We start from the raw sequence: 23,620 nt of genomic DNA on the forward strand, positions 1-23,620 counted from the left end.
TGTATAACATTCCTTCCATGTGTGCCCACATGCCAGAAGGGGGCGCCAGGTCTCATTATAGATGGCTGTGAGCCACCATGTGGTGGCTGGGAATTGAACTCAGGACCTCTGAAAGGGCAGTCAGTGCTCTTAACCACTGAGCCATCTCTCCAGTCCTTAATTTTGGTTTTCTAGACAGGGTTTCTCCCTGTAGCCCTGGACATCCTGGAACTCACTCTGTATACCAGTCTGGCCTCAGACTCAGGGATCCACCTGGATGCCTCTCGAGTGCAGGGATTAAATGATTGCACCACCACCACCTGGCCAAAGGACAGTTCTTTAGATTCTCCTAAAGACAATAGGAAAATCTCTATCCCCAAGCTACAGTACAATGTTATTATTGATGTTAGGAGGGTTGATTCAGATGCTGGACTCTGTCACAGTATGACCCGGTCTCCCATGGGACCTCCAAGCCAGGTCTTGAAGCTGCCATTCTTAGATATTATGAGATGTGTGACAGAGTTAAATTCCCTCCCCACACACTAAGGACCTTCCATCCTCAGCTTCCCCAGCCAGTAGCACTACTTTGGACCCAGAAATTCCCAGAAAGACTAACTACTCCATGTTGTGGCAAAAAGCAAAGGTGTCCAAGAAAATCCAGGATGGCTTTCAGAACTCTGTGTCCAGCTCTTTGGATGTAACAAAAGACGTGCCTTAGCTGCCTCCCGCGTGCGGTTCTGAGCATGACTGATTCCCAGCTTCTTATAGGCAAAAAAACCTGATTTTTCAAAGTCGTGCCCAAGGGCTGTATTGTTCTGCAGAAAGCCTCATGATGGTGTCTGGCAGAGCGGACTTGCTTTGGCCCTTAGCATTCCTAAGTTATTGGGTCCTTCACCCACCCACTTGAGCTGACTCCAAGCTCCTTCCTGCACTGCATCTTAGTTTACATGTCTTTTCCCGTCTCCCTTCACAATCCAAATGTCACCTCGCATGGTTTATAATCAGACTTATAAGGTGCTCACATGTAAAGGACGGACAGAGAAAAACACAAGATGCGGTTTCCTTTTTCTAGGAACATATGACCTACCAACTGTTCTCCGGTCAATAAACCAACAGGGATGTCCAGTAGCAATACAGGCTGTCACTCAAGGACTGAGTTACACCATTGCACTGTCATTCCCATTGGCCCGGTGCTCTGTAGCTTCCAAAACACACGGGCTCACCTGGCATGCACCTACTCTCCCTAGCAGATACCACACTGCTGCGCCCATTTTAGAGACCAGAAACAACCGAGAGTAGAAAAGTGGCTTGCAAGTCAACAAATTAATGGTCCGGGATTAGAACCCAGAATTCCTTTCTATCTCTTAACTCAGACACTTTGTATCCCAGAACTTAGTAACATAAGACATACACTAATAGCTCATACACACTGAGGCCCTTTAAGAATTGGAGTGGTTCCATGGAGGAGATTTTCATGAAACCTCAAAGGTAGAAAGGTTGGGATTGAGTAGAGAGGGAAGACACTACATGCCTTCTGGGTTTATTGACTGGAGAAAGATAAAGAAGTCCTAATGGGCGAAACCGCACCTCAGCACGCAATGCCTGCACCTCACCTACTGTGCACACTGTGTGGACTTTCAACATACATCTGTGTGAATGACAGCTCCGGAACACAATGCTGTAGTCACCAGTGTCACTAATCACAGATACAGTTCAGGGAGGGGACAGAAGGCCCCGAGAAACTGAGTTCCCCTTTCAGGACTGGGCGAGAGCATGGTAGAGAGTAAGGAATGAGCCCAAGGAATCTGGGCCTGTAGACCTTAACTGGCGTGACCTCAGAATACTCTGCAGAGTCTTATTTCCTTCCCATAAAAGAAAAAAAAAAGAATTATTGTCTTCTTTTTATCTTGGCAAGGAGTTGATTTCTCTAGTACAGTCTAAAGCTGGCATGCAAAAGAGATGGCCAGATGTGAGTCAGGCCTGGCATGGAACGCCTGGGAGACTCTCCCAGTAACTTAGTAATAAAAACACAGGGCCAGAGGAGGGGGGCAAAAATAGAAAAGAAGCAATAAATACAGGATCCACTGCTGAGGGAAAGCCCAAGTATGTGGTCACTGACTGAACTAAGAAAAACCTCCAAAATCAACCCTGAGTGGCTGCAGGTGCGGCAACACCATGGAGAAACAGGGAAGGATTGGTGGGCCCTGAAGTAAGAAGAAAAAAAATTCAGTCCTAGCCTTTCGTCTTTGGCTGATCGCGAAGCACTGAGGTAGAAAAGTCTCACACTCGTGGGGCAAAATGGAACAGGAAGCCGTGAGTGAATGGAGAACTGGAGGTGAGTGAGAACCATGGCCTAAGGGAGAAGATTAACACCCCCGAGAAAACGAACACCAAAACCTGTGCGGTGCAGTAGCCAAGAACGGCGTTTGGTTTTCCAGCGAAAGAAAGGAAAGCCATGAGATATGAATGAAGTGACCTCACCTTCTTTTATAGAAATGGATAGAACGAAAGCTAGTCATACATTTTGACAACTAGCATTTTATTTTTTAAAAACCAAAAGATTAAGTTCCATCCTTAACCTTTTGAAATACATTTTTTCATATTCATATCTATTCCCTTTTACTCCATGGATTATATTATGGTGATTCTGTGTTGCAGCACACAAGCTACAATGGGACTACATTTCCCAGAATCCCCTTCCTATGCATTCCTGAGTGATAGTTTTCAGAAAGACAAATATGCATGAGTTTGGAAGGTCAAAGTAAAACCATAGACCAAGCTTGCTGGTTGGAGCAAGGCCCTCAATACCACCGTAGCTGAGACACCATGCTGTTGACCACTGGGTCCACTTACAGATAGCAGGAAACAGAAAATTTGTCCAGTTCTGCTTTTAGCACTTTTCCAAGGCCAAGGCCAAGCAACAGGAGAAATGCGGCCATTTCTCTGCAGACGGCCAGCATCCTGAGGGCTGGCGTGGGCAGACATGGGAGCGGGATGCAGGTCCCTCCCCGACACTCTACGTTTGCTACGGCAAGTCCACTCGAGTTTGCTTCAGCCTATTGACTTAAGCTTCTCTTCTGCTCTGCAGATACTCCAGGCCATGGTTAAAGAGTCCACAGCCTTCCACAGATGTCTCTACCAGCTTCCCTCTGGGGCCCTGGTTACTAAGTCTTTTCCTGTTCTCTCCAAGACCTTTGCTTCTTCAGCTTCTCCCAGTTCTGAGATGCCTGACCCCTATTGGAAATTCCTTACAGGCTGGGGAGATGGCTCACTAGGTAAAGCATCTACAATCCCAGTGTTCATATAGTAAGATGCAAGGGGGAGGCAGGAGAAGCCCAGGATGCACATGGGTCAGATGCCTTACAACATGCAACTGTAAAAAAACCAGGAGATTCTGTCTCAAACAAAGTAGGAGGTGTAGGCGGCCATCCCAGGTTGTCCTCCAACCTCCACATGAATGCTGCGATACACACATGGCCCAGTACTCACACACAAGACTGCAAGAGCACACGTGAATACATGCACATACATAACACACACACACATGTAGTGGCAGAGTGTCATAAAAAATTCCAGTCTATTCATCACCCGGAGTGGTCCCACTCTACTGCAATGACCCACCTGGCCATGGATGACCCACCTGACATCGCCCTTCTCCACCTGACATTCCTTTAACGGGCTGTACTGTGCATGCTGATTCTGAAAGGCTCACTAGCTGCTAGGAAAGGATGGCGCCACTGTTAAATGCATCTCCGTATTTAAACAGTCATCATGAAAAAGGAGGGGTCAATATTAAAGCATAACCTAACATAGGGTCTGGGGAAGCTATAGGTTCCCAGAACCTGGCCCTGGGCAGCACCATAGCATCTAGAACCACAGAGCTCCAGCTGGTAAGCATTTTTAAAAAGAAGAAGAAGAAGAAGAAGAAGAAGAAGAAGAAGAAGAAGAAGAAGAAGAAGAAGAAGAAGAAGAAGAAGAAGAAGAAGAAGAAGAAGAAGAAGAAGAAGAAGAAGAAGAAAGGAAGAAGAGGAGGAGGAGGAAGAGGAAGAAGAAGAGGAGGAGGAGGAAGAGAAGGAGGAAGAGGAGGAGGAGGAAGAAGAAGAAAAGAAGAGGAAGAAGAAGAGGAGGAGGAGGAGGAAGAAGAAGAAGAAGAAGAAGAAGAAGAAGAAGAAGAAGAAGAAAAGGAGGAGGAGGAGGAGGAAGAAAAGAAGAAAAGGAGGAGAAGGAGGAGGAGGAAGATGAGGAGGAGGTGGAGGAAGAAGAAGAAAAGAAGAAGAGGAGGAAGAAGAAGAGGAGGAGGAGGAGGAAGAAGAAGAAGAAAAGGAGAAGGAGGAGGAAGGAGAGGAGGAGGAGGTGGAGGAAGAAGAAGAAAAGAAGAGGAGGAGAAGGAGGAGGAGGAAGAAGAAGAAGAAGAAGAAAAGGAGGAGGAGGAAGATGAGGAGGAGGTGGAGGAAGAAGAAGAAAAGAAGAGGAGGAGAAGGAGGAGGAGGAAGAAGAAGAAGAAAAGGAGGAGGAGGAAGATGAGGAGGAGGTGGAGGAGGAAGAAGAAGAAGAAGAAGAAGAAGAAGAAGAAGAAGAAGAAGAAGAAGAAGAAGAAGAAGAAGAAGAAGAAGGGAAAGAAAGAAAGAAAGAAAGAAAGAAAGAAAGAAAGAAAGAAAGAAAGAAAGAGAAAGAAAGGAAGGAAGGAAGGAAGGAAGGAAGGAAGGAAGGAAGGAAGAAAGAAAGAAAGAAAGAAAGAAAGAAAGAAAGAACGAAAGAAAGATCTAGCTTTTGTTATTTTGGTCCTGTTATATCAGTTGAACTTGAATTCTAACTGATGCGGATGTTCAGTGTTTTCTTAAGGTCACTTATCCAAGTAGATGTATATCAAAGAATTTTTAAAAAAAAAATCATTATGTTTTTCCTGACAGTGTAGCCTCAGAAGAAGCACACATTTACCTACCTATAGCCTGTCTTCAGAAGAGACAGACTGTGTCTCTTGTGGTGGATACAGGAAGATGATACACTATTTTTACTCACTCTTACTTCTAATGCCTCTTCAATAAGAGGACGGAGCTAAAAATAATTGACTGTTGTGTCTGAGTTTGCAGTGTCTCCTAAAGACCTGCTCAAGGCTTGCTTCTAGCCTATGGGGCGGTGGAATTAGGAAGTGGTATACCCTCTTAGGAAGCAGGAGCTATCAGAAAGTCACTAGGCCTTAGGGATATACCTTGAAGGAGATATTAGGATCCTTGCTTCCTCCTGCCTCCTGCCTTTCTGTTTGTGTCAGTGAAGAGTACATCCCTTCACCGTCTGTCCTGCTATGCACTGCCTTACCATTGGCTCGATGGCAAAAGAGACATGTGATCATAGATGGAAAACTCAGACGCCATGAGGCAAAAAGAGTCTTTCCTTTTGTTAAGTTGATCTTCTCAGATATTTTGGCACAGTGACAGTAAGCTGTCTAGTTCATTAACATTTACTCTCAAGACCAAAGGGAAATTGGATCCACAGCTGAGGACCAAGCCCTTCAACACATGAGCTTCTGGAGGGGGCAGCCTTCATATCCAATACCTAACCCTAAGTTGAAGGTACAAGAGCAGAGTACCCTTTACGGGAGCATAAAGGTTCTAATTGTTTCCAAAAATCAAACTCGATGTCCTACAGAGAAGAACTCTGTTCTAATGCAATGAGATAGCAAGTGACATGCTGGAACAGAGAATCTGCTGCATTCAAAATGTCCTAAAATCTAGAGAGAAGCGTGACATCATGCTGAAAAGCTCTAATGGCGAATAGGTTTGTCCATGTCCTGAGTGGCTTGGGTCTCTGAACCCTGGCGAGGGGCAGCAGGAAAATGAAGAAAAGACAGACACACAGATACATGTACAATGAAGCTGGAGGCAGAGTGGAGCTGAGATTCTCCAACCACTGACAACCTGAACCTCAGAGCATTTACTATGCACAGTATGGGGGTGGGGTGGGAATTAGCTAGTCTCTGTCGGGCTCTCTGTAGGTGAACAGTCCCAAGCTGGAAACAGAGAAGAGGAAGCTGCAGTAGCTGGGTGTTGCACACACTGGTCAATGGTTCATAAACACACAGACCCAGACTTTGAGGAGAGCTTTGCCTGACCCAGATGGGTAATGGCTTTGCCAATTTATTGTGGGCCACTGGCATCTGAGCCATGGACATGCCTTATTCATTCACTCAGGACTCCACTCACTCAGGGCTTCCTCCACTCCCTACATAGATTGATCCCAACAGTCCGAGATCAATGACTCTCTTATGATACCAGCATCAACTCTTTCAGCTGAAGCGGGTCTCTGAGTTAAAACCACGAAGGCATTCCTGGTTTACGATTTTTCTCAGATTCTAAGGTAGCCCTTGATAATTCAAAGAATTGGATTAAAAAATAGTTATACGAAATAAACATTTTTGGCTTCATGACGAACATAGAAGACAAAAAATTCTGGCAAAGAAACCCAGTAGATTCATAACCACCATGTAGCATTTATCAGAGGAACAAACCTCACTGTACTTTCTTATACAGGAAAGTATCACGAACAAGGTCACATTGTCCTTCAGTATATGATAACACCCATACCTATTCTCCTACAGAATATGACGTCTTTCTTGAAATAAAAATATACAAATCATGGCTCCCCAGCTGCCATTAGTTTGAAGAACCAGAGCGGTCACATACATATATCATGGGTGAACAACTTTCTGAAAACAAGCTATATCATGTCTTAATAATCAGGATGAATAATGAGACAGACTAATCAGATGCTACAGTATAGTAATATTTAACCTATCTGCTTCTTCACAGTATATGTGGTGAAATCTATGTACGTATGGTACCAGAAGATTGCCTCCTTCTAACTACTCAACTTAGTTATAGCTGCTTAGTCCTGAATTGCTTCAGCTGACTAGACACAGGACAGGGTCCACCAGACCTTTCTACTTGTCTGGAATTTAAAAAAAAAAATCATATCTAGAAAGTGGTATTTTAGAAGTAGGTGTAAAATTTATTTTTTTTTAAATTTACTTATTTATTAAGGATTTCTGCCTCCTCCCCGCCACCATCTCCCATTTCCCTAAAATTTAAACAATGAGGTAGTAGCTTTTGGGGCAGGAGAGGCTAAAGCATCATGTTCAAAAGTATTAGTTAACTGAGATCAAGCAAGCCGACTCTGCTGGTTGATGATAAGAGGCCAGCACAGGGGATATACCGTAGGCTAGTCAACTAGTCTCTTAGGAGATGAGAACAGGGTCTGGTCTGTTCATGACTGTTTCCCAGCATCGAGCATGGCTCCCTGTGAGTAATAGCCAAGTCCCCTGACAGACATCACCTGAATACATAGTTAATGAATTAGCAGTGGATGGCTAGGGTATGTCTTCTTTCTAGAAACTCCTTTACATGGCCAGAAACGACATTCCTCCAGGAAATCCCTTCTTCAATGGGGAGCCTATGCATGCCTCTTGGTCTGAGACTGGAAACAGTTCCCTTTATTAGAGAACATTTATCACCATGATCCTTATAGTTAGTTCCAAAATTAACTCTACGTAATAGAGGGGTTGAGGAAGGGGAGGAAGAGGGAGGAGAAAAAGAGGAAGGCAAGAAAAGCGATGGCAGTTGGAGGATGATCAAATCTGAGAAGAGAATGTTAGAGAAACACTACCTCCACAACCTCCCTACAAAAAGGTAGCGAGTCCTTGTGGGGCAAAAAACTACAGAAGGGAAATAAGCAAACTATCTCAGCAAGTGCCTCCCTGAATTTGCACAGTCCAAGTCTAGAAAATGCAAGAGCCTTGTAGGCAGGGCCCTGTCAATTGTCCATTTGCATTGTGTTCTATGGAACTAACTACACATTCATTCCCCCATTTAATGAAAGAACATGAAATTCCCCAGGAAACTGGTCTAGTAAAAAAAAAAATTACTCAAAGAAATAAGAAAATTTTTCTTCCCATCTCATCATTCACTTCTAATTCATCATTACTGAAATGCATCAATCGTATCTTTCAGAAAATCTACATAATTGTTTTTCCGTCCACCCATAAAGAGAATCAGAATATAATGCGATCTCAATAAAATTGCATTCAAAAAGAACTACAATACCTTTGAGCAATGAATCTCTTGCTAGGTCTGATTCACATCTAGTCAATTGTGCTAAAGTGTGCTCATATGATGAGGACAGTGATGAGTAACCAATCCTTTGAACAAACTTGGCTTTGTGCTTTTCAGAAGGAGGAATACATGAGGCACATTTTCCACCTTTGCAGACCATCAGGGACCACTAGCATGCTCATCTGCACCTTATACTTACAAGAGTCTATCTTAATAGATTGCTTGAACCGATTAAAGGCAATTATCAAGTGAAAAAGAAAAAGGAATAAGAAATGAAGTACTTACTGGGTCCTAGACCAATTGAAAAAGCAGCAACATACACAAGCAAGCTGGCCAAGGACAGCCATTTGTAAGCAGCCGGGACAACAGCAGGGTCTGTGACTACCTGGTGTTCAGTTTGGCTCAGTCCAGCATTTGGTAAAGATGTGAGGGTCATCTCCCCTTTCTGCTCCATGCCCTGTCCCATAGGCATGAATGAGCCCTTGCTGTGTGGGGGGACTCCTTTAAAGTGCTCCCCAAGACTGTTGTTGCCAGTTGACAGGTTCCCGGTTGCATAGAACACAGGCTCCTCTAGGGACTGGTTAAGAGGGCTATGGCTTCTGCAGATATTGGTGAAATTCATGTTGATGTTGAGATTCACAATGCCCATGGTCAACAGTGAAGCAGCCATCACAGAGGAGCCAATGCAGAGGAAGGTTTTGCTACCAACATGGTCCACAAGGAGGGTTGCTGGGATGGTGCTAACCACCTTGACCACTCCAACCCCAGTGGAGGCGAGGCTGGCTGCCTCATTGCTCTGGAAGCCAACGGACTTCAAGACAGTTGATGCATAGAACAGTATGTTTGGCTGGCCAGTGGTCTGTACAAAAAATACCAGTGTCAGACCTATCATGATTCGGGTCCTCATGTTGTCCTTGGAGCGAAACAGATCCCAGAAACTATACTGATACTCATCTTTCAAGGAAGACTTGATCAAAGTGAGTTCTTCAGTGGTGTCTGAGATCACTCTTAACTTCCCGAGGACTTTGCCGGCAGCCTCCTCTTGCCCTTTCATCACCAGAAACCGAGGACTTGGTGGAAGAAAGTACATAGCAATTGCTTGCAAAAGCCCCAGGGGAATCACAAGACCAAACATATACTTCCAACCATTGAAGACATTGGCAAACACATAGTTTGAAATGTAGGCGAAGAGGATACCGATGACAATCATCAGCTCATTCAGGGACACAAGGAGGCCTCTTCTGTGCTGGGGAGCAATCTCGGCGATGTACACACAAGTAGCAATGGAAGACAAGGAAATGGATACCCCGATGGCAATGCGTCCCATAATAAGGACAGTGTAGGACAAGCTCATTATCAAGACCAAGCTTCCGAGTCCTAGGAGGCACGATGAGAGGATGATGGTGAGCCTTCTCCCATACCTGTCTATCAGCACGCCTCCAGTGAGAGAGGCCAGGAACGCCCCAATGAGCAGGGAGCTCACGACCATTTCCTGCTCGTGGCAGGTCAGGGCTAACAGGGTTCTGATCTGAAGAAGGGCTCCAGAGATGAGCCCCAGTTCGTAACCCACCAGGAGGCCGCTGACGGCTGCAGTGACAGATGTCAGGAAGGTGAACATGCTGCAATCTGCAAGCAGAAAAAGGAAATCGTGAAATCAGTTCACAGAGATCATTTCAAACATGCCCTATCCAAATGGAGACTTACCTTTGGGTCAGACTTTCATAACCTTGACTTTAGACACTCATGCACACAACGTGGTAAATTAATGCGCCATGGTAAAAATAGTACACCGTCAAAGATAATTCACAACAGAATGAAAAATCATTTTTTTTCTTTGTTATTTAGGAGACGAGTCACGAAGGTGTTTATGAAGTCTGGCTTCCTTCTGGCTAGGATGTTGGTGTTGTTTTCAGTCAAGAGTAAGTAGCTTTACAAGATAAGCAGCTGGCAGGTGATAAGGACTGAACAAAATGGTTAGCTGCTAGTGTGTGCCTTTGGCATTGGATTAGATGTCCTGATAGCCTGGTTGTCCAAGCCCAGCCCAGTTCTCTAAAGACAAACTTCTGAGGGCAGATAGATAGGGGAGAAGGGACCTCTAGAAGAAGGTGTGGGTTCCTGGCTATGTGGAGCCCACAGAAACCAGCCCCCGAGGCTCTTGCCTTCAATTCCTCAGAGGCCACCATCAGTCTGTACTGGGTGGGCCTTTGCCCGTGCTCATGGGAGTCATTGAACAAGTTCTTTGCCACCTCCAGGAATTTAGTGGCGTATGCAAAGTGACTGGGCAATTAAAAATAAATAAATAAGTTGAGGCTGGTGTTGTAAGCCAGTTGGTAGCATCCTTACCTAACATGCTCAAAGCCCTTGGTTCAGTCCCCAGCAATGCACAAAAACTGAGCTTGGTGCACAGGCCTATAAGCCTAGCACTCTGGAGATGCAGGGAAGATGAACATAAATTCAAGGCCATCCTTGGCTATATAGGGAATTCAAAGTCTGCCTGGGCTACAAAAGATGTCAAGGAAGGAAGGAAGGGAGGGAGGGAGGGAGGGAGGGAGGGAGACAGGAAGGGAGGGAGGGAGAAAGGAAGGAAGGAAGGAAGGAAGGAAGGAAGGAAGGAAGGAAGGAAGGAAGGAAGGAAGGAAGGAAGCAAGCCATAAATAGTAAGATAAATGAGAGAATAATAAAATGATCCACATCATAGTCTTAGCCTTCAAGAAATTTAACCACCTGATGACATTTCTCTTATTTATTAATCTTTGCTTTGCTTTAGAACATATGAAATGACTTAGTTGCTTACAGATTCATTCATGTCCTCAGTTTCCAGACACACCTTTTCCCCCAGATGGTCTTAAAACATTCCCATCAACAAACTCCTCCACTGCAAAGAAAATCAGGTGGAATCTTCACAACTGGATATGAACAGTGTATTCTTTGTGTGTATGTGTGAGTGTGTGTGTGTGGTGTGTGCGCGTGTGTGATAAAGTGTGCTATGTGCAAATGTTTAGGAAAGAGGACCACTTTCGGGGGTCAGTTCCCTCCTTCCATCTTGAGATCCGGGGCTCAGACTCAGGCATCCAGCTTTGTGTGACAAGCACTTTTACCTGCAGAGCTGTCTTGCCAACCCAAGGACACTGTATTAGCCGGACTATCTCTTATTTTAGTTTTGCTTGCTGTACGCACTTGTGTGTGCATGTGTCTGTCAACTGGTAACTAGCCTCTGTTGTACTGATCGATGTGGTTGGTAATTCTCTAGCGTGAAACCTTGGAGGCAGACCGGGTGAGGCAGCAAAGCGGCTGTTCATAATGATGGGGTAGCCAGGGACAAGTTAAGCATGTAGCGGAACTGACAGCTGAAACAGCTTAGGGAACAGACTGTCCCTACCACCTTGCCCTTCCTTGCTTTCCCTCTTGGAAGATGTGAAAGAGTCTTTTTCTACAAAGGGGACTTGCGGTGACTGGAGGGCCCCCTCCTTGGATGCTCTACTGTTCTGCCTTGGAGAGATCTGCAGGGGTGGATAGGATGGTAGCTTTGTGTGGTCTGGTCTGGAAAGATCCACTCCTTACAAAAGAGGGGCCTGGCTCCTGCTGCTGCTTTCTGGACTTAGATAATTTGCCTCTTACCTTAGCCAGAGCACAAAACACTGAGAAACAGGGATATGCCCGGAAGCCACCCCAGTTTGTCAATGTCCTTTAGACCTGGAACACTGACTATAACTATTCGGTGAATAATGATAGCATTTCTCTAGAAACTGCTGAAACATTTTACTTTAACCTGTGTACACCACAGCGTATTATTCTCTCATTAGCTATCATTCTGCTTTATCTAACCCTGGCCAATTTGCCATTAAAAGGATAAAACCTGGCAGTACGATGTTCGATGACCTCAGCCCCATGGGGAGATCTTACCAACAGTGTACGAATTAGGGACTTAGCTGTTACAAATCTGAATTGTCCCCACTGTGTCGTTCAAGGAGCCCTATCCCAAACTATTATCCTGACCTTACTGCTGGGACTTACGACAACAGAAGTTCCCATTCACCCTGAGGCTGTCCCATCCGTCCCATTGGGCTTTGAATTCTAGTTCAGTGTATAATGCTTCCAAGATGGCCACCCGTGACTCCTGAGGACTTCCAACAGAGCATATATCTTGGTACTGCTTTCTCATAAAAAAGTCACAAAAGAGAGACACAGCATGACCTTTTCTTAGACCTACTGTTGATTAATGATATGAGCAACAAAATGCTATCCTATAGAAAGTAGAAAGTAGATATAACTTTTCTAAGAAAGCTGACCATGAAGAGAATGAAATTGGAGGTAGTCTGAGGTGACGGCAGGAGACAAAGTTTGGGTTTGTCAAAACACAAATGGAAGAGTTTGGGGCAGATGGATGGTCTGAGAGATAGCCATGGCTAGAGCAGAGAAGAAGAACACCCCAAATTAATGTAAAAACAAAACCTCAGCAACAAAAGCCACTCTTTGATGTCAAGTTAAAAGCTTACGTCCAACATCCCAAAGCATTTTGTCACCACCCTGCTTCCAGATGCCCCTTTTCCAGATTGCTGTTCTCAGTAAAAGTGCCACAGGGGAGTCTCAGCTTCCTAAGCTGAGGCAAGAATCAGGTAGACAACTCATGGCAGACACAGAGACCATCAGGAACCCACAGGCCATTGGGTTTTGCTTGTCCCTGTGTCTTCTGGATACCTTGTTGGAAGGCCCACACCTGCACCAGAAAAACCCTGGTGCCTTTTGATTGAGTGAGGACCCCTTCCCAAGGTGATATGAAGATGCGGTCACCATCAAGAGGCCGTGTGCAAAGGAGCTCCAAGTTTCACGGGACACACAGAGCCGGCTGACAGGTGGCACTGGGCAGGGGACAGCGGCTCTGGCCGCCACAACAATAGCCTCCCTGTCTCTGTTCGCAGTGAGTCACACGAAACCATGACTGTAGCCCACACTCGAGGCGAGATGCTCCATTTTCCACAATATCTGAGTTTCTGCCGGCTTTCTTCTTCTCTTTCTCCCCCAGACGCCAGTCCTGGCCTACGGACGTAATGGGCACACAATAGATACTTGCCGCCTCACTAAATCCCACAGTGGGCTGAAAAGCATGCAAGCACAGGTTTCCTTGGCAAGCAGCCAGGTAATTATACAACTTGACCAACTGTGAAAGCTTCTCAGATTTAAGGAGCCCTCCTCCGTGTATTGTTCTGAGAAAAAAAACTTGCAGTTACCCCTCAAGCGGCCCGACCATTGTGTTCACGGCTGTTGGCTCCTTCGCCCCGGGGTTCCTTTGATCCCAACTCATCTTTCAACGGCCACCTCAAGTGCTACCACTCTGGGAAGACCCTCGTTAGTGCTGTCATTACCCTGCTTAGCTGCATTTTGCTGGCTCGTCCAGCCCCTCTGTGCAAAGACTTCACAGGAGGCCTGTCCCGTGAGAGGCACTGGTCCCTGGACCTAATCATCCTTGCTTTTAGGCTGAAAATTAACTTGGAAGGTCGAGTTCTGTTCTCCACACTTCTCTAGTCTCATTCTTAATCTTCTGCACCTGGCAGGATAATCAGTGTTTGCTGACATTGTGGCTAGACACAGCGCTGCAGAAGGCTCTTCCTGTTCCCTCTCCTTCACATAGCTGTATTCGATACTGCTAGCATGCTGCCTTTTACAATTCCAGACATGCTTGCTACTTGAATAGCATACTGCCAGCATCTCCAAAACATTGTCAGAACAATTATTAGCTTGTTGCTATCACATTACTGCAGGGACTATAGTCATGTGCGTACCTGGGTTCCAGGAGCCTAGCCTTGTGTATGAGGCGGCTCTGTGTGACTTCCAGCTCTCACTCACTGTTAGCCGTTCCCTTCCCTGCATCACTCTGCAAGGACCAAATCCTCTGGCCCAGCTATACATCATCTACTATTTCCAGAAACTTCTACATTCTTTCCCGGACTTGTGCAGCTCTTCACCCTGCACTACCTCCCATAATCCACCAGTGAGCTTCATCAGCACTATCCGTTCCAGGAATCTTAGTCATCTTTGTGGGTGAAGCTCAAAGATCCCCACATCTTCAGAATCTCTTAGATTTCCCTTCTTTGGTTAATATTAACGGTGTGTTTGTAGCCTATAGTGCCCAGGTGACAGGTAGTCATGTAGTCACGCCGGTGTGGCCTTAGGCCTGAAACACTGACAACCAGAGGGTGCACAGCACGGGCAGAGAGGCTCTAGGATGGCTCATGACGGAGGGAGTCTGGCTGAGCCAGAACACTGCGGCACACAAACTCACAGACCCTGAGTGTACACAAGCTTTTAGAGGCCACATCCCATGGAGAGCTGTAGTACGGAGTTCCCAAGCCCCAAGATGCTGCTGTGATGTGTAGTGGCCCAGTGGTGGTACATACTGGGCACCAGCTTTTGTCTATCTCCTACAGGCCTTCTCCTTACCTGCACCTTGTAAAGAAGGCCACTTGTTGGTTCCTGGCTGCTCAGCCCCGAATTAATCACACAGAAACTTATTATTTAAATCACTGCTTGGCCCGTTAGCTCTAGCTTCTTATTGGCTAACTCTTACATCTTAATTTAACCCATCTCCATCAATCTGTGTATCACCAAGTGGCTGTGGCTTACTAGTTAAAGTTCCAGCATCTGTCTCTGATGGGGGGGGAGTGTTACATGGCTTCTCCCTGACTCCGCCTCCTTTCTCCCAGCATTCAGTTTAGTCCCCCCCACACACACCAGCTCTGCTATAGGCCCAAAGCAGTTCCTTTATTAACCAGTGATATTCAGAGCATACAAAGCAGAATCCCACTTCAGCACCTCTAATTGTCCCTCCAGCACCCAGCAAGACCCAGACCAATGGAAACTTAACCTCCCTGACAGCTACTATTGTTTGACTTTTCCAGGAAGGAGGATAAAAACATTGTTTGCTTACACTTTCATTCCTCCAGTCCTCATCAGATGTTGCCATAGTTTGAATGTTGTTAGTCCCTTAGATATCTGTATGTTGGAGGCTTGATGCCAGTGTGGTAATTCAGGAGGTGGTTATTCCAGTGGAAGGTCCGTAGATCATAAGGAACCTTACCAATAAGAGGGAATGCTGAGGACAATGAAAGGGAATACAGATGTCGATGACAGGGAGTACTCATGACAATGACAGGGAGTACTGATGTCAATGACAGGGAATACCAATGACAATGGTACTGATGTTGCAGAATGGGTTTTTTTGCTTTGTTTTTCTCTCTTTCTTCATGTTTTAAAGACAGGGTCTCACATGGCCCACGCTGACTTTAAACTTAGTTCGTAGCTAAGGATAACCTTGAACTCCTGGAACCTTCTGCTTCCATGTAGCACATGCTGGACTTACAGTCACGCACCACCATATACATCTCTACTATGAGCTTTGGTGTGAATGAGTTCTTATGCACGCCTGATCCTGACCTTGTGCTTCCTTTGGCTTTCTGGTTTGTTATAAGATGTTTTCCCCTCTCATATGTGCTCCCAACATTATAACCTTTTGATCCCCACAACTAGCCAGACTAAGGGAGGTCCTCAGCCTTTTGACTTCCAGCCTCTAAAAACATAAGCTAAATAAATGAAGTATTTAAATAAACAAAGTATAACTATAACTAAACATCTGCCTTGGGTGCTTAGTTATAGTTAAATAACAATCACCTAATACAGACACTCCATTAATTTTTTTGTAATCCATTGTTATAAAATTTATTTTGAGAACAAAATTAACTTTCTAAAATTTATGTTTTTGGTAAAAGTGGGGGAAAAATAAAACCTCACTCTTCTCTATTGGATTTGGAATATACTGGCCAAGTACCAGATTTTCTGAGTTCATTGTTTTTTTTAATTCATAAGCCCATTATGATGCCTTTTACTACAAGAACCTGAAGACCTAAAAACCAGGGGCTTAATGCATCAAAGAATTTATTTCAACTTCAAATGTATTCAATGAAGATGTCCCTGTTGGGTTTGGTGTCTCCAGTGATTTCCTTGGCCTTCTTCTCCCTTCCCCCCTGCCTTCCTCTCCTTTCTTCTTCCTTCCTCTCCCTTCCTCTCCCTTCCCCTCTCTGCCTATCTTAAAGCACAGATGCTATTTCCAGCCCTGGCCAGACTTGTGGAAGTCCTGAAAATCACAGTGATGAAGAAGTGCAGAAAGAAGTAATGATGATGAACAGAGTGGGAAGAGCGATACACTCAACCCTCAGAGAAGTCGGCTCCTGTGGAGTTGCTCTCCTTTGACCTTCTGCATCTGCAGCAGAACCTCTCAGGAGTCCAACATGTCACTCCCTGGCCTTAGACATTTCTGGAGCATCTTCCTTTTACTCAGTGATGCACCTTACTCCCTGACAACTGTGTCCGGTTTTTAAGGCTGCTACCATTTTGCGTGTGTTTCTGTGTCTACGTAGGTTTTCAATAGATGGCTAAGAGGAATTTAATAAAAACAAACCCCACAGCCATCCTGCCTAGCCGCCTCTGATGTTTCTAGATGGAATTTCTTAGAATGTGGGAACTATGTTAAGATACAGACGTTTGAAAATCCATATTGTCTTAGAATTCCCGTGAGTGACTATTTAACAGGTTTTTCTTTTAATAGTAACATACCTTTCGTTTTACAGAATTTCAAATGTATGGACAATTGTTTCACATACATAGGAGGAGTCTTCTGCCGCATTTTCTAGTTAATAAATACAAAGTCACAAAGAAACCATAAGAGGATTGGATGTTGTTTTTCTATTTAAAAATGATTGAAAAGTTGCCCTCTTGTGGGCTTGGCTGTTGTTGTCTTGTTTGTTTTGTTTTTCGAGACTGGATCTCAGGTAGCCTGGACTGGACTTGAACTTGCTATGTAGACAAGGAAGACCTTCAACTCCTGATATTCCTGTCTTTACCTCCCGTGTGTGACTGGGACTATGACAGTGCACCCCTGCACCTGGCTCCTTTGTGCTCTGTAAATCCTTAAATAGGGCAATGAGGTGGGAAGAACATAAGTAATATTGTAAATCCTATAATGGGGGTAACTTTAGAAAGAGCTCTTTTTTAAAATGTAGGCCTGCATGGTCACACAGGCACTGAGAGAGCTGCTCACAGGGAAGTCTGCCAATGGACAGATGGACCAGGGAGACAAAGGGAGAAAAGACTGAAATACTTCATACTATGAGGAAAAATTCAGAGAGAGAAGTAGGAAGGCAGGAATAAAGAAGAGCTAAAAATGCAAGACATAGGAGCAATGGAAGAAACAGGTAGGATATGTTGTGGATGTGCAGGGACAAGGGTGGGAAAAGAAGCCAAGGGCCCAATTTGATGAGGGACCCGAAGATTTAAAAAGCCAAATTTGCAATAGATTTCCTGCAGTGGCTGTGACCAGAGACCTTGAAGAATGTGACTGTGTACCAGTCACAGAGCTCAGCAGTCACTTTCTGAAGAGCCTGCGTGGCTGGGATTTGGGAACAGGGAGGGGAAAGGCTACAGAGTTCTTAAAAGCTGTAGCAGGGATAGGACCACCATTCTACTGCTGTGAGGGAAAGGCAGGGATCCAGGGAAAACAAAAAAGCTGGGGCAGGAAGAATCAGAAAAGTCACAAGTCCTTTGGCGACTCTGTGCCTGAGGGCAGAAGCAAAGGTAGGGAGTCTGGGGGCTTCAGGATTGAATGGATAGAGGGCTGGGCCAAGCTTTACTTTTATTGAAAGCCTGACGACCTTCGAGAGTTGGAAAAGTTGAAGTCACTCTGGTGGCCTTTTCTAAACTACTGAAGGCTGTTTCCCAGCAGTTTCTCCTTGCCGCACACCAAGCTCCCGGCAGTCCCTGCATGCAGCTCTGGATTCCTCTGTTGTCTGCTTTCCCTGCCCCATGCCCACTGCTCCCATCAACTGGAATCCCTCGCCATTCCCCGGATGTGTCATCCTCTTTCCTCGGTTTCCATCTTACCTATTTTCTCCCGTTAGAACGTTCTACAAACCTACTGTCTTCAGTTCTCAGTTACACTTTTTTCAAAAAATGTATAGGTGTGTGTGTGCGTGCGTGTGTGTGTGCGTGTGCGTGCATGTGTATGTGTGTGTGTGTGTGTGTGTGTGTGTGTGTGTGTAGGCCAGAGCTTGACATCAAGTGTCTTCTGTCATTGTTCTCTGCCTTGCTTTGTGGGACATGACCTCCATTCTTTACTGCTTCTGACCTGGAGCTCTAGACCAGGGTCTTGGACCTGGTGAGTTTTTAAATTGTTATTTAACAGAGTAACTTTTAGCCCCTTGTGACAACTACAAAGCATCCAACAAAGAAAGAAATACATAGTCCCTCTTACTTAAAAGAATTGAAAAAAGTAGAAAAGAAATACATATACATTTTGTGTGTGTATGTGTATATATGTATGTGTGTATGTATATATATATACATATATATGTCATGTCACAGTACCATGTATTGTAGACAAATATATCACAATAGCATCTGTATGTCTAACATCAAAAGACATCCTGGAAGGTTTGCTATAACCTCCTATATATAACCTGTCATACAGTCCATAGTTGATCAGCATGACACTAGGCAGTACATATCTTAATCACTTCTTTATTCATCTTGTGCACTGACCAATCACACGCATACCATGTGTAGCCCTGTCTTGGGCACAGACGGTAGACCAAGCTTATCTTGATGTTCAGCACTACCAGCTTTGGTGACTTCAATGAGCACCAAGGTCCCCAGGATACCACTGGTGGCGATCCTTGTACTATACACACAACATCTCTGACATTCATGCTATAATATAGAGAAGCATAATTCATGAATTATGCAGAACTTTCCAAGCGCTGTCAGTCAGCTAAGAGCTCTGATGGGTCAAAGAATATACGCTATTCATGAATTTATCATATCTTTTATGGTTGTGTGTGTGCAAGCTTGGAGGGGGGAGGGTGCATACTGGGGGTGCATGTAGAGGCCAGAAGACAACCCCAGTTGTCATCCTCAGGAATGCCCTTTGAGATCAGATCTCACTGGCCTGCACCTCACAATGAGGCTAGACTGACTGGCTAGCAAACCCCAAAGACCCTCCACCTCCCCGGTGCTGGAGTTACAAGTGCATGCGACCATGCCTGGCATTTTTACATGGATAGTGGAAAGTTAGCCCAGGTCCTCTTTTCCTCAGCCCAGGAACTTAGAATCTCATAGAGAAAAAAACAAAAAAACATGAAACTAAGGGGAGTCACTAATGTAGAATGCAGCCAAGTCCTGAAATGAGTTCAACTGCAGTCCTGAACTGGGCAGGTCAGGAAGTTGAAAGAGAGCTGGTTGTATGATTGATTGGTCAAGTGCTGGTTGTATGATTGATTGGTCAAGATGCGCGAGTCAGCAGTTGGAGTCTGGACTGCCACCAACTCTTTCTGTGGCATGGACAGCAGAACACTTTGCCTCTCCCTAGAAACCTGGGGCTCAGAAGTGAAGGCCTAGGCTAGAAACAGAGGGCCTGATTAGTTAGTGGCTAGACTTTGACAAGATCAGCAAGACTTACACTTTCTGTTCCTCTGTGACCTCGGTCAGAGGATTAAATAATATTTCTCAATTCATAGTGCTGGGAGAACGGCTGTTGGATGACAGCAAGTACATGGTGAGCATCAGCTGATCTTGCTCGGCTCCTGACTCTGTATGTGAAATGGGGTTAATCTCACTTTAGTGGCTATTACGAGATTAGAAGGGATGTTGTGCAGGCTGGAGAGATGGCTCAGCAGTTCAGAGCACTGACTGCTCTTCCAGAGGTCCTGGGTTCAACCCCCAGCACCCACATAACAGCTGTCTAAGTCCAGGATCCAATACCTTCACACAGACACACACACAGGCAAAACACCAATAAAATAAAAATAAATAAATTTTAAGAAATCTAATTAAAAGAGACATTGTCATTGAAGTACTTCGTCCATGATACTCATTTCACACAAGTCTTTTTAATCTGAATTGATGTAAAATGGAACCAGGTGGGGGTCTGACAGGAGCTAAAGCTGATCTCAAAAAGAAAAAAAAATACAAAAGGCTTCGACTCTACACCTATCAAAGGACAAAGAACTCTTTCAGGCCTGAGATGGGAGACTGAGAGAATAGATTTAAGAACCTCTGGACCTGGTAACAGCATCAGTGTCTATCACCAAGCACTAATAGCATCAGAGTCTCTGTAGCTCCAGTGATAGGCTCACTCCCTCGGTAAGGAGCCTACACCTGTCAGAGCCTGAAGAGTCAACCGGTAATGTAAACACAGGGCTGAAGTGAACATGCTGTACTAACTCACCAGGATCCAAACGGCCAAACACACACGACAGGAAACTACAGGAACAAACCACTTGATCCCTTCAGCAACTAACAGGAGCAAGAGAGACTAGGGAGCAAGACAATGAGAGAGAGAGAGAGAGAGAGAGAGAGACAGACAGACAGACAGACAGACAGACAGAGACAGAGAGACAGAGATGACCACACAAGAGACAGCTGGCACCAAATCCAATCACAAAAAGTATAGACATCACATGGGTCTTTATTTAACTAACCTATCAAAAAAAGAAGGCAAAAGGTTGAAACAGTTACTTATATGACATCACAGGAAATAAGACGATGCCTTATTTACGTCCAGTATAGCAACCATGCTTTTTTTTTATATTTGTGGATTCCCTTGTTTTTAAAACCCATTTCCCTTGATAATGGAGTTGCATCTCCAAAAATCATTTTTTTCCTATGGTTCTTGCCTTGTGCGTTTCTACAGTTTAGTTCCCATTGGATATGAAATATTTTATTAGCATGGGAATGCCCTCTTGCTGTGCAAATTGATCCTATTTGCAACTTTCCCCCCTCTATTCTTAAAAAGTCTTACACATCTGAAGCTTAAGATGCTATTTCAAGCAGGCTTCCAAATCAGCTCGCCTCATAGCTCCCAACTCCAAGGTCCACAAGCATGTGAAAACATGGTATGTGAAGTTATGTGGACATTGCCTATGGCCCGGGACAACATTAACAGTTGACTCACAAGCTTCTCAAGAGACAATTATTTCCAAGAGGATCACAGTTGAGTGTGAAGTTAAATTGCAGTTGTTTATGAAAAGAAACACATTGCTGTAAGTCCAATCGAAGGAGTGTACTTTTCTCCCTGACACGTCTCTTGAAGTGAGTCACTCCTCAAATATAATGGAACTGGCTGGCATTAGAATGATTGGTAAGCTATTTCAGTCTTACTGCTTTTGTACTAAATACATAAACAATTGGCATGTCACTGAGACATAGCCACTTAGCAAACGTACAAATGTATGTGCTATCATGTAGAAAGGAAAACCATGTCAGTGAACCAAACAAACCCGGATGAAATAGGAATAGCTCGTGAGAGTTTATGATTTACGATGCTGGTCATTTGACTCCATTTCAGCTGAGAAGTATTTTGAGAGCATTCAGTGTCTGTGGCTGGAACTGAAATTGGATATTTTTTCGAGGGACTCCCAGATGAGAAATTGTCCTCATTTGGTATTTTGCAGAGTCCTTGGGGAAGATTGGAAAAGTTATGCAGCTCGCCCCTTTCTCAGCCCCAAAACTTGGTGCTTTTTAAGTCACTTGGTAATGCACTCCTCTGGCAAAGTCCGCTCTCAAGGAAAAATGGACAGAGGGAGCTCCGGCTGCTCACCTTCAGAATCTTCCAAAACCAGTTCTTGCTCATACACTCTGGGTAAAAGGCTGCTTCAGCTCAGCTGTGGGAGCTCACTGCTCCCAGGTGGAGGGCTGTGTCAGGTTCTCAGGAGTTTGTAACTAGGAATCTAAACAGTACTTGGGTTCCTCTCACTGAGCAAACTCTCCCCATGAGGCGTCTTTACTGGGATACTTTAAAAATAAAATAAAATCTTCACAAATCTAAAGCTGCATTTTAAGATTGGTGGATTCCTCATAGCCTTGGCTCAGGCCACTCCATGACGTTCTGAGAGCTACTTCCATCAGCTAGGGAAAGGGCAAGAACACTAAGTGTCCCCTAGACCGTCCATAAGCAATGTCCCCCCAAGCTCACCTGAGAGTCCTGTTCGTTACCGCTAAGCATGCTCTTGGAAACTGCTCCTTCAGCGACTGTGGCATGTCTGGCAGAGAACAGGGCAACGTTGGAAATATTTAAGACCTGGGATGGGGCAATGGCCTATCAGAAGGGACCCTGGTTATAAAAACCAGTTCCAGCATGCAGGTGTAAGTCGGGAACGTCTATGCCCACACAGGTGGCTTGGCTGGTTGTTCTAGCCCTAGCTACGGCCATGTCTGCCAACTCCCTGTCACAGCCTGCGTGCCTGCCGTTGCTGCTCCTGGGGCTGTAGTGGGCCCAGGATCTGTGGCAAAGGGACAACCTCTCTGCATTCTCTCTGGGTGACAGTACGTTCTTAGAAAGGGACAGGGAGCTACTCTTCCTGTCCGTGCCTTTGTGTTAGAGCAAATCCCAGCAGCCCCTTCCAACGAGGTCCCCTAGGAACCATTTTCTTAAGCCTCACATTGAACTAAAGTCCCAAGTTAGAACTTCTGACGTGATTTCCAAGTGGGGTTAAAAATGTCCCGTGTCAAAGAGGTGCTGGTTGAACACAAAGGAAGATGTTTACCTTTCGAAGTGGTCTTATCATACAGAAGGCCTCTAGTTCCTTACAAATCCAAATCCTGCCACTTCCTTATGTATACCTACAACTTGCTGTCAGCCAGCCATTTGTTAAATACATGGTTTTAAGATTCAGCAATTTTGTCATTAAAAAAAATACTATTACATTTACTTAAGTTTTTATGTGTGTGTGGGTGTGTGTGTGCGCGCGCGCACGCTCATGGACACTCACTATTTTTGCCCAAGATAACAGATCTATTGTTCCAATCCATCTTCTCACAATTCAAATCTCTGTCATCAGGCCCAACTGGTTAGCCTGATTCTCTCTTCCCTGAAAATGCACTGATTTCCCCCACAAGTTTTTTCCATGAACACTTCCAGGTGGGCAGCCCAAGAAAGCCAGACCAGCTGTGTTCAGATATTCCAGATTAGGGTAAGCCTGAGGGAACAACCAGGACAGGTTTATTGACTTGCACGTGTTAGCTCAGCACCCACAACTTTAAAGTCTTTAAGGACAACTCCTTCGGGTGTTCTGATTAGTGGGGGGATTCTGAAGTCCCAGCCTTTGATGTCTTCAGAGGGATGTACAACAGACCTTCCAGAGGATCTGTGCATCCAGTTCTGGGTTGGCTGGTTCCAGAGTGTTTGCTTCAGTGCTAAGAACCTGAACTCAGACAACAAGCGCTGCTCCTGGTTTCTGACCATTTTAGGCAGAAGAGAGAAGAAAAACCAGGGATGATGAGACAAAGGAGAGTTCTCGAACTCTCTCTGGCCAGGAATTTGGATGTCAAAATAAGGAAAGCACGGGAGCTAAGGATGAAGGAGCAGACAGCAAAGCTCCGAGGCAGGGAATCTCCAAAGTTAGAGCTGTACCAGCCTCTGGCAACTTGCCCCTTCCACCCTGGGAGAGATGCCGTCTGTGTGGTCTCCCTTCACCTGTGTCTGTCAGCTTGAG

At 45.1% G+C, this 23,620-nt stretch overlaps 1 protein-coding gene across 5 annotated transcripts in view; it reads right to left on the reverse strand.

The window, feature by feature from the left end:
- Positions 1-23,620, reverse strand: part of Slc2a12 (solute carrier family 2 member 12) — a 68,657-nt gene that overhangs the window by 42,071 nt on the left and 2,966 nt on the right. For all 5 annotated transcript variants that reach the window (XR_012907687.1, XM_075947735.1, XM_075947726.1 and 2 more), the window contains exon 2: positions 8,370-9,710. Coding sequence is in view for 4 of the 5 variants with exons in the window: in XM_075947735.1 (XP_075803850.1) it covers positions 8,370-9,710 (1,341 nt within the window). In the remaining variant the exon portion in view is untranslated. The remainder of the gene's footprint in view (positions 1-8,369; positions 9,711-23,620) is intronic.

The sequence above is a fragment of the Microtus pennsylvanicus genome, chromosome 1 (genome assembly GCF_037038515.1).
Source record: "Microtus pennsylvanicus isolate mMicPen1 chromosome 1, mMicPen1.hap1, whole genome shotgun sequence".
Taxonomy (NCBI): Eukaryota; Metazoa; Chordata; class Mammalia; order Rodentia; family Cricetidae; genus Microtus; species Microtus pennsylvanicus.